The sequence below is a fragment of the Mytilus californianus genome, unplaced genomic scaffold (assembly GCF_021869535.1).
Source record: "Mytilus californianus isolate M0D057914Y unplaced genomic scaffold, xbMytCali1.0.p SCAF_5, whole genome shotgun sequence".
Taxonomy (NCBI): Eukaryota; Metazoa; Mollusca; class Bivalvia; order Mytilida; family Mytilidae; genus Mytilus; species Mytilus californianus.
The window spans coordinates 70,587,797-70,605,997 of record NW_026262701.1 but is presented as its reverse complement, the minus strand read 5'-3'; the positions used below and the strand labels follow the sequence as shown (position 1 = coordinate 70,605,997).

General features: G+C 31.6%; 2 protein-coding genes across 2 annotated transcripts in view; both read right to left on the bottom strand.

Annotated features, from left to right (window-relative positions):
• Positions 1-18,201, bottom strand: part of LOC127701324 (mitochondrial ribosome-associated GTPase 2-like) — a 560,717-nt gene that overhangs the window by 487,581 nt on the left and 54,935 nt on the right. The gene's annotated exons all lie outside the window — the stretch shown is intronic.
• LOC127701314 (uncharacterized) lies at positions 10,456-12,548 on the bottom strand. Its single transcript, XM_052205199.1, has 2 exons — positions 12,324-12,548; positions 10,456-11,858 (listed from the first exon to the last, which is right to left on the bottom strand). The coding sequence occupies exons 1-2, from the start codon at positions 12,454-12,456 to the stop codon at positions 10,750-10,752; spliced, it is 1,242 nt and encodes a 413-aa protein (XP_052061159.1). The 5' UTR covers positions 12,457-12,548; the 3' UTR covers positions 10,456-10,749.

Sequence of the window (18,201 nt, the reverse complement as noted above, 5' to 3'; positions counted from 1 at the left end):
CATTCTAAAAATGGTGTTCATCTTCAAAAATATTGCAATTGCACATATTACATAACCTATTTTCTCAATCTGCACATTGTAATATCTGCCTGTCTCTATATTGAGACTATGGGCAGAGATTAACATCTGCAGATTTTAAGAAATAAACTGACAGTTGGAATATTAATGATGACCATTTTATCTGTTCCTTAGGTTCTCTTTCTCTTTAAAATGCTCTTAAGTACTAAGTTTTTCTCTTTCTGTTATTTTATGCTTAGTCTCATATTTACTTGATAAAGCCTCTTCCGAGTCCTGCTCAGGGGAAATGATATGTAATGGTCTTGTGACTTACCAATGGACACGCGTCAAATAATTCGGTACAGTCAATATTTGAATGACACTTTGTTGTTTTATTTACATACAAATCATTTAATCGAACTTACTAAAGTTACAAATCAAGCAAAGTTGGCGGTAGATAATTATTCCTGGCTAATATGGCCTTTTCTTTTTGATGGTCTAAAACGTTTTGTGTATGTGGCATTAACCTCTTCGATTATTCTAGAAACAGCTGTCGTGCTCACTGAATCTGTTATCATGATAAAAGTGATGTGGTATGAATGTTTAAGTATATGTTCATATTACATTTATTAGTATTCCATTTCGCTAATATACCCCCAAATCACTCTTAACGAAATGCCCTAAAAGTCTTTCAAATATTATAGTCTTAAGTTTGGGAGAAGCTCAAAAATGGTAATTTATTTTTTTAATGATGTTTTTACTCCGCCGTACAGAAGTTAAATCTAATTACAATACTACAAAGTATTTTCAGATTGTGTTTGCAGTTCTTGTAACTAAATTATTATTTTATGAATAAATTTGTGTTTTACATATTGCAGATGTCACTTACAAATAACTGCAATTTGGTTGAATAATAACTTGATATTGTGGATATTCAGAAACATGTCATTCTTTTTTACATATGCAGTATGAAAATATTTAAGGAATGACTGTATTATTTTTTCTGTCTATGAAGAAATAACATCAAAAATGTGATGCACACTGAATAACCCCCGTAGGGCGTTATTTAAAAGTGTGCACCACATTTTTTAGGTTATTTCAAATAGACAGAAAAAATATTACAGTCATTCCTTATAATTTAATTCTAAATTCCACTTTTGTAGAGTAAATCATGAAAAAAACGTTGATGACGTCACGGTCACATTACAAAATTATGTCTATGAGCCAATCAGAAGACGTGTTACATCCAAAATTAAATTATTTAAAAACAAACTTCATAACTTTAATGAGTTTTTGTCATATATATTTCAAATGAATGAGTGTGGTCAGAACATTAATTTTCATTTTTAAATTTTTATTTAACACAATATTTTATTGGCTTGTATGTGTATTTATGTTGTGATTGAATTTAATTGTGTGATTGAAATGATTTACTTTTTTTTATATTCTTCCATTTTATATTTTGTTTTTAATTATTTGTATATTAGTTGAAGATTAGTGTATGTTTGTTGCATATGTCAATATATATATTTATATTTAGACCCCTCTACCACGAAATTGTTTTACATGCACACGTATAAAAATTGCGGTTTTTATCCAACGCAATCATAGGTTTGAACGTTGTTTTCAATTTAGACTTGTTTATATTTTTTCGTTTGGGCTTGTATTATATTTTCCCTCGGGTTTATATGATCCGTTCATCCTATTTCGACTCTTTAAAATTCAAGAGTCTATCCTAAATTGAGGTAAATTATATGGCCTTCCAAATACCGTTTCAATCCCTAACATCACTGTAGAGACATTAATTGTCGAAATCCGGATATGGTGTACAAATTTTTGCACCTCATGTTTGTGGTATACCATCTTTCCCGCAAGTTTATTGTTTTCTGTTTGGTATTAAATTAATATTAAGATCCATTTTGTTAAATCTTGTGATCAATTTATTTGGCAATCGTCAATGGCAGTCAGGAGGGTTTAAGAACATCAGTTGTTCGACCTGTTAGTCAAATGCGTTTTGTTAAAATATACTTTTTCACTCTTTTTGGTCTTTTGGAAATTGTTGTTTGTGCTGTATTTAGACCCCTCTACCAGGAAATGCACACGTATAAAAATTGCGGTTTTTATCCAACGCAATCATAGGTTTGAGAGTTGTTTTCAATTTAGACTTGTTTATAATATATATATATATATATATAAAACATTAAAATTTTGGTCTTCCAATGGAAAAACTTTGTAAAAATACCAGTTATATAAATTTTAATTGGGTGTGGTTGAATCATAATTTCATAGTACACAGCCAGTATTAAAGGGCAGAAATATACGATACAACAAAATTTTGAAAATGAATCCTATGGTCCTAATTCGTACAAGAATGAAGTTTGTCAGTGTTTACGCATATTGTAATGCAAGACTTTGAAGCAAACATACATACATGTCATAAACTGTTGTTTATAATAATTGTCAAGTCATGGTTTAATTCATTTTAACTTTATGCTGACCCCCTTTGAAGATTGATTTATTTCTGCTGTTACTAACGAATGTGCTTCCTATTTCAATGCGGTTTAAGTTTGCTTTTCCTGTTGAAAGTCATATCATTCTTTTCTTACTTTGTTAAATGAAACTATAGGTAAATACTAAAGCCGGTCTAAATCATTTTGTTTCAGATTATTGTATATATTTTGTTAAATATCAGATATGAAAACAATAAAAATATTTGAGAATTTAGAGTGTGCTTTAATGAGTAAAACATAATGGTTTAGTTTGCTACCATAAATAAATTGCTAGCAAAAAATGTTTAACCCCGCCACATTTTGTATGTGGATAGTTATATACATGTTAGCGGGTGCCGACCATCCCCTTTAACCTAGAAGAGTGGAATGTCGTAATAAAACACATAATTTTCTTCATTTGGATGAACAGTTTTTAAAAAGAATTTTCTTCCTCTCTAAAAGTTAGCATATTTCATCAATTAAAAATCTAGCCGATTATTTTCTGCTATTTTACAATCCAAGATGGCGGAAGAAATATCATCTTCCTTTTCAGCCTCTTCTTGTTTGTCCATTTCCTTGCTTTAAAGGACTTTGTAGGCAATCCAAAAAAGTTTGCATCATTTTTATGTGGATGTACATGTGAATTCACATTATGTTTTATAGTTATCTTCAGGTTTTCAACAAAGTTTTAAATGTTTTAAAAGTATTTGGCTGAAACTTTGATCAAGAAATCTCAAGTCCGTGAAGCCATTTTTTAGTAAATTTATCGATTATAATTTAATGCAATCACCGACAAACGTTACGATGATGTCTGTTAGTGTGGCTTTATGCGTAATCCGTCAAAGAGTACTCCGGTTTTTTATCATTATTTCTCTTAGATTCTTGTAATTTTAATAAAATATCTTTTCTGTTTTTAATTTATCACTCGAGTAAGATTACATCGCACTACTTATGAGTTACTCCTGAAAAAAGAAATGTTACACTTTTTTCAAATTCCATGTATTATTACTATTTAAAGTTAGTAACAATTGGTTTTATTTTTTTGTGTTTTCACAATGGTATAACGAGTTAAAAGTATATTTGACCAGGAATTGAATTAAGATTTCCTCGACAGTTCATTAACTCATCGAACTCACCAAGATTGTGCAGATAACATTTCCGTAAGTTTCAAGGTCAATTCATTATAACCGTTTTAATATTTATATACCACCGTGAGTGTTCATAGAAATATGAGAGCGGTTAAGAGTAAATAGTTAAACTGCTGTTTCATGCAAGAGGAAATTACAGATATGATCAACAGGTTTTACCACATTATTATTATGCAATATTGCAATTACTCTTAGATCGGATATGATTGCCAATGAGACAAGTTCAAATGAAAAAGATGTAAGCAAATAAAGGCAACCGTAAGGCCTTCAACAATGAGAAAAACCCATACCGTATAGTCGGCTATAAAGGCCCCGATATAAAAAAAATATGAAACAATTCAATTGAGAAAACTAACGGCCTCTCGTTTAATGATTTTAGCATAAATACAAACAAAACATGCCAATTTCAAGGCCCATCGGACCTGCTTCTCTGCCATTCTTTTATGATATACCTGGGACCTCAAACATATAAAACAATATGTAGCATCAAAGCCTAAAACAACTTTGTTTAATACACAAACAAATGATTTTTATAAACTGAATACTTTAAACTAAAACATATAAAGTTCATGATAATAATATCAGAACCAAAGCGGGTTACCGTGCGGATGGAAACCTCGGTTATTTCCACTTAAGTCAGCAGCGGTACCGACCCATTGTTATAAAATAACGTGAATAAGTATGACATGAAATTCGTTCTTTACGTATCTTACCGAATACAAATATATAACCTTAGTAAATAAAGCTATTTCAACGAATTATTAAGTGAAAAAGAAAATACTACGATGAGAAAAAGTTTGACAAATTTGGTCAAAACATAGACAAATCTAGACAAATCAATTAGTATCAAATTGAGTTGTTTTTAGTATTTATTGTTGCATTTGAACCAATAGTCAATTATTTGAATCAAAATGTTACGTAATGGAAAGGAAAAGGGGTTATGGTACTCTTTACTTTATATACTAGTACAGCTAATTGCGGTCAATTGGAAAAAATTGTCAGACACGATTTCCGTCCTGTTAAACAGATTCTGACAGATATGTTAAGTACAGTATGACTATTTCAGTAGTTTCCAAGTGACCGTACTTGTGCTAAAAGTGCACTCACGTCTGACTCACCTTTTTTTTTTTTGGGGGGGGGGGGGGGGGGAGGGGGTTAATTTATATTGTAATCATTGGTTTCTGTATTGGTACATGATCTTAGCAAGGTTTCTGCAATTAATCAATTGATTTGTAATTGACTAATTCTTGCTTGCTAAACGTCCAGTGGCGAATATTTCATGCATATTCAGGACGAGAAAACGTAAACTATTAGTATATCATAGGTAGGGTCAACAAGAGGGACGAAAGATACCATAGGGACAGTCAAACTCATAGATCGAAAACAAACTGACAACACCATGGCCAAAAATAAAAAGACAAACAGGCAAATAATAGTACAGATGACACAACATAGAAAACTAAAGACTAAGCAACACGAACCCCACCAAAAACTGGGGGTGATCTCAGGTGCTCGGGAAGGGTAAGCAGACCCTGCTCCTCATGTGGCACCCGTCGTGTGCCGACTAGGGTGACGGTTGGAAAATATGTACTACAAGAAAATGAGGATATGTTGGTTATCAGCAGAAATTTTGCCTTGCAACAGGCAACCTACGCACCCCTCAGAGAGTTGTTAAAAGGATTCCTTAACGTTCATAGAGCGTGCCACTCATCCTATACGATGTTTCAAATTTAACGTTCCCATTTTATAATTTAATTGGTTGAACAATTTCTGTAAAATCTTAAATAAATTGAAGTTCATTTGACAATATACAGTTTCTTTTCTAAAATATATGGTGCCAATTTTTTTTCCAGAAACGAATGCAATATTCCCTTAGTGACTACGTATTGATACATTCCGCACAGCCGAATGTACAACAAACTTTATCACGGGATTCACTGTCAGACGGGAGAAGTCCTGGGAAGACTTTATTTCTATATCCCAGTCAACCTTTTCCTATTTTTTCTCTGTAGTATTTAATTGTGATATGTTGCAATGCATAAAAACAATCTTATAGTTAAGTGAACAATTTCTGTAAATGTTTTAAGAACAGCTGTAGTTCATTTGACAATATGTCACTTCTTCTCTGAAATGGTCCCATATTTTTCAACAAAACTTTTTGGAAAATTGTGTGATTTGTAATTTACTTTTTCTCTCATTTGTGTTTTCAGTTTCTGATTTGTTATTTACTTGTCTTCTGATATGCTATTTAATTGTTATTTTAATTGTTCTCTGATATATTATTTAATTGTTCTCTGATTTGTTATTTAATTGTTCTCCGATTTGAAAAGTTTTTTAATTTTTCTCTTGCTTGTTATTTAATTGTTCTCTGATTTGAAAAGTTTTTTAATTTTTCTCTTGCTTGTTATTTAATTGTTCTCTGATTTATTATTTTTTTCTAATTTGTTATCTATTTTTTCTCTGATTTAATGTTTAATTGGTCTCTGATTTATAATTCAATTATTCTCTGGTTTATTATCGATTTTATCTATGTTTTATTTTTTTATTATTTGTTATTTACTTTTTCTCTGATTTGTTATTTACTATTTCTCTGATTTGTTATTTAATAATTCTCTGATTTGTTATGGAATATTTCTCTGATTTGTTATTTGATATTTCTCTGATTTGTTATTTAATATTTCTCTGATTTGTTATGGAATATTTCTCTGATTTGTTATTTATTATTTCTCTGATTTGTTATATAATATTTCTCTGATTTGTAATTTAAAATTTCTCTGATTTGCTTTCAAATTTTTCTCTGAAATGATTTATTGTAAGATATATACCGTGAAAAAGAAATTTCATACTTAAAGTGAACAATTTCTGTAAATTTTTAACCACAACTGAAGTTCATTTGATAATATGTAACTCCTAGATTTTCTGAAATGGTGCCATTTTTTCCAACCAGACACAACTGCAACTTTTTTTTTGGTAAATTGTTTTACCAGATTAACTTTTCTATGAATAAAATAAAAAGGGTTACTGGATAATTAAATTGAGAATGGAAATGGGGAATATGTCAAAGAGACAACAACCCGACCAAAGAGCAGATAACAACCGAAGACCACCAATGGGTCTTCAACGCAGCGAGAAAATCCCGCACCCGGAGGTGGTCCTCAGTTGGCCCCTAAATAAAATTATGTACTGGTTCAGTGAAAATGGACGTCACACTAAACTCCAAAACATATAAAGGAACTAAAATTGAAAAAAACATACAAACTAACAAAGGCCAGAGGCTCCTGACTTGGGACAGGCGCAAAAATGCGGCGGGGTTAAACATGTTTTGTGAGATAAATCTTTTAACTATCGTTTGCACAGAATAGCATTAGTCGATCATGATTTAATTTTCAAATTTAACATAAGTATAGGTTTAAATAATTGCAAAATGAACAAGAGAAATTAAAAACAAAATTAAAAGCAATACAAAAACAGACAACCAAAATACAAAAGTATATCATGATAAATTTAGTATACCATATTTAAGTTGTAAACACATGTTTTTATTGATTAGTATTAATAGGACCGTCAAAACAAATGTTTATCAATATCTTGCACTATAGAAATAGCGACATATTTTTTTTCAAAATACTAGATGGTTGCACCTTAAAGCAGCCGTCAGATATTTTTTTCCAGGACAAAATATGCAAATTTTGACTGCGAAACAGAGTTTTTTTCCAGTTGATTACAAAGGGTTATATGTTCATGTAAAACCCGCTTACACGGCAATAAATATTACAAATCAGGACCGAATTAGTAATTCCACTTCCATACATTGTTACACGTATAATTGGAAGCAATGAAAAACCCAAAGTCTCAATAAACTTTAACCATATCGTAGAAATAGATACACTTAAACGTGTTACTCAGAAATAACTTTTTACACAATAACCTTCCTGTTACACATAATGATACCTGACACTCTAGATTGTCATAAATTGTTAGTGCACAATACACGTCATTTTTGTCATTCTAAAAATGTGTCAAGGTATTCACAAATTTCGTCCTCAATAATGACCTCATAATTTCCTAAATTCTCATGATTTCTAAGAAGAGCTCAATGAATAAAAAAAATCCAAAAGTTTATATTCAAGACAAAAATCCAAAAGTTTAATATTCGAAGAAAAAAAGCTTTCTTGTTTGTTTTTTTTTTAATGTTAGAAATCATGTCAACTTTACATTGCGAAAGTTTCCTTCGTATACGGAACCAATTTTGTTTGGATTGCATGAAGTAGAAATCGGCTTAAAAGTGCAAAAATATCGGTTATATTTTTATCTTTGATCCAGGACAATATTTATCAATGGTTAAGGGACAAAACTTAGCTAGCATGATAATGCAAAATAATTACATCGGTACTGTTAATTCGGATCAAATTTTATGTACATAGTTTTAATGTTATATTGCACGTGCAAAATCGTCAACCTGGGAACCTGGTTCCTTTACAAGAAGACCATTTTCCAATATTTTTTTCTTATTTCTTTCGCTTGCTAAGAAACCTCGAATAAACTTCATATAATTTTATATAATTATCTGTCCTACATCCATAAATTATGGAATATAAATTCATTGTTGATTGCCAGAAAATACAGTAGTTAATTACGTTACGTTATGTTGGCTCTTTACTTCTTTAGAACTCTATGTCTACATAAAAATAAAGAGATGTGATATGATTACCAACGAGACAACTATCAACCAGCATATATATTGAACGCCACAGCTGTCTTATGTGGAACTCTTATATTACGTTATGTTGTTTTATTATTACTTGATGATATGTTGTCTTTCCATAATGATGTTTTGATATAACTCAATATGGCATAGTCATTACTTAATGATATTTCGATATTTCACGATATGGTTTCGTATTGACTTGATATAGTTTTATCATTACTTGATATGGTTTTGTCATTAATCAATGTGGCTTTGTCATTAGTCGATGTGGTTTCGCCATTATTTAATGTGGTTGTTTCATTAGGCAATGTGGTTTTTACATTACTTGATGTGTATGTGACTTAACGTAATGTAGTTGTTTCATTACATGATGTGGTTTTGTTGTTTCGTAATGATGATTTGCCAAACTCTAAGTTTAATTCGAAACTTTAATTTAAACTCTTAGTTTAATTCGAAACTTTAATTTAAACTCTAACTCGATGGATGCATGGCCACACTCATCCAAGGCACATAAAACATGGAAATCTATGATCTAAAAATAGAACTAGTTTTTTCCGAAATGGTCACGTGGTTTTACCTCCACCACGTAATGTGATAACCACATCAAAGAATGAAGGCAGCGGCTATTGTTCCGGCATGCCGGAAGAATAGTACCAGAGCTATTTGTCCGGCTAGCCGGAAGAATAGTTCCAGAGCTATTTGTCCGGCTAGTCGGAAGAATAGTACAAGACCTATTTTTCCGGCTAGCCGGAAGAATAGCTTCAGTGCTATTTGTCCGGCTAGCCGGAAGAATAGCTTCAGTGCTATTGATCCGGTAGCCAGAAAAAAATATATCATTAAAGCTATTAATAATATCACTGCATCTATTTGTCTGACTAGCATTCATAGCCGTGATGATATTCTTTATCTTTTTGTAAGGCTATCTAGTAGGATGGACTAGCATATATCTGATATTTCTCTCTGCTAAATGATCTGAATATGATCATGTCTAGATGTTTATGGAAACTAAAATGTGTCTATGAGATACAGTATGGCAATCTCCTTATGTAAATAGATCTTAAAAAAAATAAAAAGTTGCACAAATAGAGAATATACAAAGTATAAAAAGTGACCTTTCTATTGAATGATGAACCCTATTGTTCTATATAAGTTCTACCCACTGAGTATTCTGAGAACTTGACCTAACCTCAAAAACTTTACCAAGTTGCTTGAATTTTGGTCAAAGTGACCTTATTAATAGTGAGGTACCAAAAATCTATCAAATGATCCAAGAACCTGTATCATTGTTATACCACATGAATAAGATGTGGTATGAGTGCCAATAAGACAACTCTCTATCCAAGACACAATGTAGTTAAAGAAAGCAATTATAGGTCACAGTACGGCCTTCACCACAGAGCCTTGGCTCACACTGAACAGTAAGCTATAAAAGGCCCCAAAATGACCAGTGTGAAACAATTCAAACGGGAAAACCAACGATCTTAATTTATATACAAAATGAAAAACAAATGAGAAATGACAACCACTGAACAACAGGTCTAGTTTCTGAGAAATTGACATACAGGCAAAAACTTAACTTGCCATTTACACTGTCATGACCTTGGCTTAAAAATGAAAAAGGTGTTTTTTTTTACACAAATCAGTAAATTGAACTTAACCAGTTGCATGTCTGAATCTTCATTTGTCAACAACACTCAATTCAAGTGCATCATTCTGAAAACTGGATAATTTGTGTTGCACCAAGTACATACCCCCTATTCCTTGATTCTGACTTTATCACAAATTACTAGTAAATATATACTGAATGTCAGTTGTAGCTTTGAATATTTGAACATGTTGGGTTGATGTCTTATTGGCATTTATCCCACATCTCATATATATTGTTCATTATAATTATATGCATGGTGTATCATAACTGAATAACTTTTGAAGTAACAATCAATATTTCCAAGAAGTTAAAATGCATGGAATAGTATTTTTCTGACCAGAACAGATTTTAAAAACAATACACTATAAAATCAGAGGTATAAGGCACATTATAGCAATTAAAACTATTTGGTAAAAATTTAAGTCAGAGCAACATAATTTTAGGAATATTTTTATTTTGCAACTTCATTGGCACATTTTAACAAAGATATAGAAATAATTGTAAAAGTATAACGCATGTTATAAGTCATAATAAGAACAATAATTTTATTATCTACATAAATTATTATCAGGAATGTGTACATGTACATTTACTTCTATTTTCTTCCTCTAAAACTCTGAAATGACTTCTGTCTCTGTATGAACCCTAACCTGCAACTGTCTTGATATATCAATCTTAATAAAATGATTATCTCTTAAAGTTAAAAATAATTCAAGGGCAATAACTGTAAAATTTGACATGATGACAATTTTTTTTTATTTAAAAAAACTCCAAGTAGGAGCCTGGCTTATTCAAAACATAAGTAGTCAAATCTAATAAAATTTGCAAGAATGTCCAACTTATAATGTACAATTTAAAGATATGTTTACATGGCAGGCCCATCGATTTATTAACGTTACAATTACATGATTCAGTGCAAAGTTCTATCTCATCATCCATTAGTCTGCTATCTGTTGATGTACCATTAAGATTTGTAATCTGTTTGGCTTTGGAAAGTTGTTGGAGAACAAATTTACAAGCATAACCAGTCAAATGATTTAAATACTTTACTTCTGCAGATTCTGAATTTAAACAAGCTGTCCGGACGCTAACTTTCATTACTTCAACACTTCCTTTGTGGTCTCTCTCATTCCTCACGGTATTTATTAATGAAAGAAATTTTTCAAAGAACACCTCAAGACACGAATAGAGATTTATAACCTGTTTTAATTTCTGATTAAATGACTCCAATCTATTGTTTGTAGTGTTCATTAAAGATCCATCACATAACTTTAGTCCGAACACCCATTCATGTCTTATTTCATGCCAATTGTTAATGATATATTCATTAATCTGCCTTGAACATTTACGTTTAACTTCTTCCAAGGATGCCTCATAATCTGTCTCTGAGTTACAATAAACTAATTTCTGTAAGAGTTCTAATGCTGTATGTCTCTGAGCTGAAGATATCCCCATTTTTTCGGTAGTGATTTCTCTATTAAATGACCTTAAAACGTGGAACTGACAAATCAACAGCATTGCATTTGGTAATTCTGATTTGAATACATCTCTCTCATTTATGTCTTTATCGGCCATGATTACTTTTGTTTTTCCAGCAGCTTGATTATTTTCCTTAAAGCAATGAATTAGTTGCTGTAAAACAGCCCTTTCCTCAGAATTAACTAAAGCTATAGCTGCTACCTCACTTTGGCCTAGACTGTCTTCAACCATCATTACATAAAATGGCATCCTCCTGTCATTTAATTTGTATGTAGCATCTACAAATATAATCTCTGGGAAAGTTGCAAAAACCCTCTGCATTTCAGCATCCTGGTAAAATAATGCTTGGAGATTGCTGTCACCATCATGGAAAATTTCAACTTCTGAACCTGCAAATATAAATTGTCTTTTAAAAATTTATTTTACAAATGTACTTTGCTACACATATTATTGCTTAATGGTTTTCTTTCAGAGAACAACAATATATAACATATCATAATTTTTAGGCACATACTCACGTTTTTATGCTACATATATAAAAACAATGCCTTTCAATCCATGCCATAATTTGTGATATTTCATGATTGGGGTCTTGATTAATATTGATATTCATTATTGCACAATATATGTAGATTAATTCTAAAACATACAGGTATTGGAGTTAGTGCATGAAACGTTTAAATTGCCTTTACTGAAAACGGAGTGTTTTTCCGAAAAGACAAGTAACGGGCGTATAAACAGATACAAAATCACTGTAAAGGGGGCGGATAATTAGCTCACGATTTTCCCTTGCATTTCACAATCTAGACTAAACAATACACTCCATGTATTTAATGGCAGATATCATTCTTTACCAGTCACTTTCAATTTTTGAACAAGTTTTTCGAGGTTATCAGTCTTCTTGGTCTTGTTGACTTTGTTGACAATGTTGCTAATGTGCTTCAGAATTATTTTCTTTCCTGTCCTTTCCTCAAAATGGTCCCTCATAAGCTTGTTGCTAACATTCAAGTTAACTAGTTTTTTTGCTTCAATGACTTCATCATCTGGGAGTCTCCTCTCCCTAGGTAGCAAGGAAAACAACCCCTTTAAAAGAAGAGAAATTGCTTCATTAACTGAAATATGTATTTGCTATCTACCACATATTCACTTGCCTATTAGTTAAGCTATTATAGCTTAAATAATAGGCAAGAAGTGAATATGTGGTAGATAGCAAATACATATGGGTAAGTAGATCACCAAATTCACCATGTAGATAGATACAATAATACATGCACATATATATAGTTTATGAACAGAAAAATGATTAAGTCAGAAAAAGTCCTGCTGTCCAGTTTTATTGAATAAAATGTATATGACTAACACTGCGACTAACATGATAATTTAATGACTTTTTTATAATTCACACTCTGATGCATATAACACATATTGTGTAAATGTACATAATGATAGTGAACTTGGAAAATTTACTTCAACCTGCAAGTTAACTTGAATTGGAACGAACAGACATCATTACGAAACAACAAAACCACATCATGTAATGAAACAACTACATTACGTTAAGTCACATACACATCAAGTAATGTAAAAACCACATTGCCTAATGAAACAACCACATTAAATAAAGGTGAAACCACATCGACTAATGACAAAGCCACATTGATTAATGACAAAACCATATCAAGTAATGATAAAACTATATCAAGTCAATACGAAACCATATCGTGAAATATCGAAATATCATTAAGTAATGACTATGCCATAGTAGAGATTTCCAATAAAATGACTTTACTCGACATAACCGACCTAACTCAACGTATTTCGTCCCATTGCATTGAAGCATGACGGAGGGGGGCATAAACTGCATGCATTTTTTGCTCTTTGAACACGCATTTTTTGTTGATATAGACTTAATGTAAACTACTTTTTTTAATCTTCAAATATTTTGTTCTTAAATTTTGAATGATTTTATTGACAAAAATATTTTAATGGAATACGTAAGCTAGCAACTTGTAATCAAATACACCCATCATTTCTTGTCATTTCACTGTACCCATATTTCAGTTCTTCTCAAAATATGAATTTTAAAAACTACCAAGTAAGAATTTAGCATGAAAATATTAAAATAATGAAATCCGAAGCGAGAAGGTTATCTCTTTTTATGTTTTTATAAGTTTTAACGTTTAAAAGTAGATTCCAACACACCCGAATGTAAAAGGTGTACGCGACTTTAAAAAAAAAAATTCTATAATTTAATTCAAGATAATTTGACGTGGGCAGAAATTCACATCATTGATACACTTATCAAATAGTACTTTTTAGTCTTGAACTATAATAATGCATGGGACGAGGTTTTTGTCCATGTATACCTAAACATGCATTCGCAGATACAGGGGTAGAGGGCGTACTCCCCCCTTTCGATCGCCAAATAATTTTGAAAATCTCACGTTTTCCACGTTATCTATACAAATGTTAAGTATAAAATCGTCCATTTTTTTTCGCGTTGCTCCGCTCGGCAGTATCGGGAACTACGCCCTCTTTCAAATATCTTGGATCCGGCCATAATCACAAATTGTATAGCACCAAAAAAAAAATTAAATGATTGTCGTTTGACTTTGATAAATACGATTTAAAAACAACAATGTTTGAACATAAATTTAGACATCTCTCACGAGATTTAAAAGTTTAGGACTATATACTGAATTGGAATTTTTCCCTGATTTAGAGCTCACTTTACACGGAAATGTTATACTGGCGTGTAATCTAATGGACACATATTTTTTTTCTGATGTTTCTGTTAATATAAATATTCATTTATTTAGCTATATATAATTCCACTAACAAATAATCATGTATCTTTTACTGATGAATTATCATTACATTTTATAGAAACTACATATAATCTGATAAACAGTTATGAACACTAATAGTCCTACAGACACTCTGTGCTTTTGACATGACACAAGGTCTTGCTTTTCTCCACAGGCGCTTGGGTATATGATACAGAAATTTTTTTTAAATTTTTTTTTTGTTGATTAAAATATTCAATTTTCTATATTTATACTACATATCTATCACTACTGCGCATGTCTCACCTAGTTTCGAGTGATTTTACCAACTTTGAGACAAACCCCCATTTTACTATCCACACTAAGAAACTTGTGTGGATAGTAAAATGGGGGTTTGTCTCAAAGTTGGAACCCCCCCCCCCTTTTATTTTGACGATCAATGCATTTGAATGGGGACATATAGTACTGATGTATGTCTTATATCCAGCGACAAATATTACATATATATTAAGGATGATGAAATGATAATGATAAATGATTATACCTTTTTGTACATGAACAACACTTACAGTCTCATTTGTATATGCTAGTTAAATTAGCGTACCCGATACAAAGACACGCTTGTCTTTCTTCGATTAAACCAACACCTGCTCTTACTCGTGAATGCATCATGCTTGGTGGAGAAGCCGAAAAATCCAGTCTTAAAATCATTCGGTCAGGGGGTCCAACAAAATAATTGAACCCGTAATCGAGGCTAGCCTGCTACCAGTCAATCCCATATTTAATAAAAACCTGTTTATATATTTTATGCTTTATGTGCATATATTACTATTCTAGCAACACTTGTTTTGTTGCATAATTTGTTTGATTTTTCTCCTTGTTTCTGTGTATCAAAAAGCTTAGTTTTTATTGTAAAATGGTGTTTCACAGCTTCCATTATCCTTGTGACTTGCTATTGTATTAATATCAAGTAGGCATGCAATTATTATTCTAAATAGTATAAAATATTTTGTAACAAATAATGATTACCCCGTTTTGATCCAGACTTCCTTACTACTAGCATCTAAGATACATACACTGACAAAATATTGAACCCGCGCTCGTATTACAATCACCCTGTCTGTCCGTCCGCCAGTCTGTCCGTTCAACAAATATTTTCAATTTTCTCTTCATAAGCATTAGTATGCTTAGCATGCATTCTTTTTTCGATTTATTCCTTACACTCCGACATGTATATACCTGGATCCGTGTGGAGCGTCCTACTATCAAACAGAGTCCAAATGGCGTGAATTACGACAACAATGGCTCGTGCTGTCGTCAACAATAAGCAAATACTCATACCGTATTATCAGATACTAGTATATAAGGCATTGACTTTGAAAAATGTAAACAGTTCAACCGAAAATAAACATTTTTACAAGAGTAAAATTAACCCAAAAATGACAGAAAGTAACCAACGACATCCACTGAATTGAAAGCTCCTGACTTGGGAAAGCCAATATAGAATTTGGCCTGATTAAACGCGTTTACCAGCGCTCAACACTCTGGTGTAACAGCACAATATAAGAAAAAAAAACCTGTAAAATTCAGTTGGAAACAGCTCAACTAATCAATATTGAATTAAGCCCAAAACAATTACATTTTTATAATGAAAGACACAGAGTACCGATCTTAAAGTACCCACAGGTACTGAAAGATAATTCTTACATGTTAAATTACCTGATAATATTAAACGTATTTAGTTAAAAAAAAAAGTATAAAAAAAGGAGATATGGTATGATTGCCAATAAGAAATGAAGTGGATGTAAGCAATGATAGGCAACTGTACGGCCTTCATTAATGAGAAAAATCAATACCGTATAGTCGACTTTAAAAGGAACCAAGTTGAAAAATATGAAACAATTCAATTGAGAGAACTACCGGCTTGATTTAAAACAAAACAATTTACGAAAAACAAATATAACAGATATGAACCAACGTCAACAAGTGAACCACAGGCTCCTGATATGGGACAGGCACATAAGGAATGAGTGCTCAAGCCCCTCCCCCTAAGCCTGGGACAGTGGTGCAACAGCACGACATAAGAACAACCTGGAAAAACCTTCATTCAGAGAGCTTGGTTTACACATGGAATTTTTGGTCAGGACAAATTTAAGCCAATTACTATGTACTATAAATTGATAGCGGTCAATGTTTATATGCAGATTAGTCATCAATTGCTAATCAAGTACACCTTCCAAATTACAATCTATATAACGAATTGGTGTACACATTTATTTACATATATCATTATTAATTACAAAATTCCTTTTCCTTTTTTTTTAATGTTAGTTGACTTTCATTTGAAAGAAACGTGTATGTCAACTATTAAAATTTAAAGAAGTACAAGACCCGTATTAATAATTTTTAAAATATACACATCCCTTTGTCGAACGTTTTCCCTGGGAAAAAAATCGGACGTTGTAAAACAACAAGATTAACTGCAGAAGAAGAGAACGTTTGAAATGATACCTATTAAAGTATGATGCAATCCCAGTAATCAACTTTAACAGAGATAAATTCCGACTAACACTTTGAATTCGATATTTCTGAAATTGCTAGAAAAATCTCTCTCTCATAATAAATACCCACGGAAATTAAATATTATAAAACATTAAGAGACGAAAGGAAAAAGGGACACCAATCTGATAACGACAAATAAAAGCATGTCAAATATTAAATAATAAAAGGTTCATTTGCAAAGTATATCGAAAAACAAAGTCATGGTCAAAACCATGATAGACGACTCAAATCAATTGTATGATAGGTAAAGATACGTGTATATACGTGGTCTTATGACAGTGAAGTTTTAGCGGGAATCTCAATAATCATGATTTCTTTCGTTTTTCATCATCTTAGAAATACTTGATATTGATAAAATTTATCATGAATGGGTTTAATAGTTTAGGTATACTTAGTTAAAACTTAAGTGACACATTTAACAAAATTAATAGGTTAGCAATAACCGGTCCCGTTACGTGCGTACGTCGAGTTAGGTACGTATGTCATTTTATTGGAAATCTCTATTGAGTTATATCAAAACATCATTATGTAAAGACAACATATCATCAAGTAATAATAAAACAACATAACGTAATATAAGAGTTCCACATAAGACAGATGTGGCGTTCTAAACCAGAGTTCAAATGAAGTGAATGTAAGCAATTGTATGCAACCGTACGGCCTTCAAAATTGAAAAAAATCATATATTGTATAGTCAGCTATAAAATATCCTGAAATGAAAAGTGTGTAACAATTCAAACAAGAAAACTTATGGCCTTATTTATGACCATACGATTTACGAAAAACAAATATGACAGACATGAACCAACGAAAACCACTGAATTACAGGCTGCTGACTTGGGACAGGCCCATAAACAATGTAGCGGGGTTAAACATGTTTGTGAGTGTTTATGTTCGCTTTGTTGATCCGTTTTAGCTCTATAATGTCTTGTAAGTTGTTTTTTTTTTTTCGAACTTCAATGATAATATAATTTTGACACCTATACAACTTATTCTAGAATCATAGTCCCGGTTATAAACCGTAAAAACTAGAACTCTTAAAAATTTCAAAAGAAAAATAATTGTTTTTGCAAAGTTTAATATGATAAATTCATGATATTAAAGGCTTGTGTACCTGGTGTCACAATTACTCATCCCTACTAATAACACGTATCATGTTCTGTGATTTAATCAAATAAAAAATCGTTTAACTTATTTTTTCAATATTTAAGAATTTATTAAAAACGCACAAAAAATCCTATAAAAATCGCTTTTCCTTCGAAATGTTATACAATTGATGTATTGGATTCATTCTGTTTCAACATATTGACTGATATTTGACATACATGTACTGTTTCAACCCGGCTATTTTCCGTTATGTAATTTGAACCGATGGTACCAATAA

Excerpts from the sequence above, each read along its gene's own strand:
- LOC127701314 (XM_052205199.1), bottom strand. The coding sequence starts at position 12,456 with ATGAGGGACCATTTTGAGGAAAGGACAGGAAAGAAAATAATTCTGAAG. Across the intron at positions 11,859-12,323 it reads TCAAAAATTGAAAGTGACTG|GTTCAGAAGTTGAAATTTTC; the intron begins GTAAAGAATGAT and ends TTATATTTGCAG.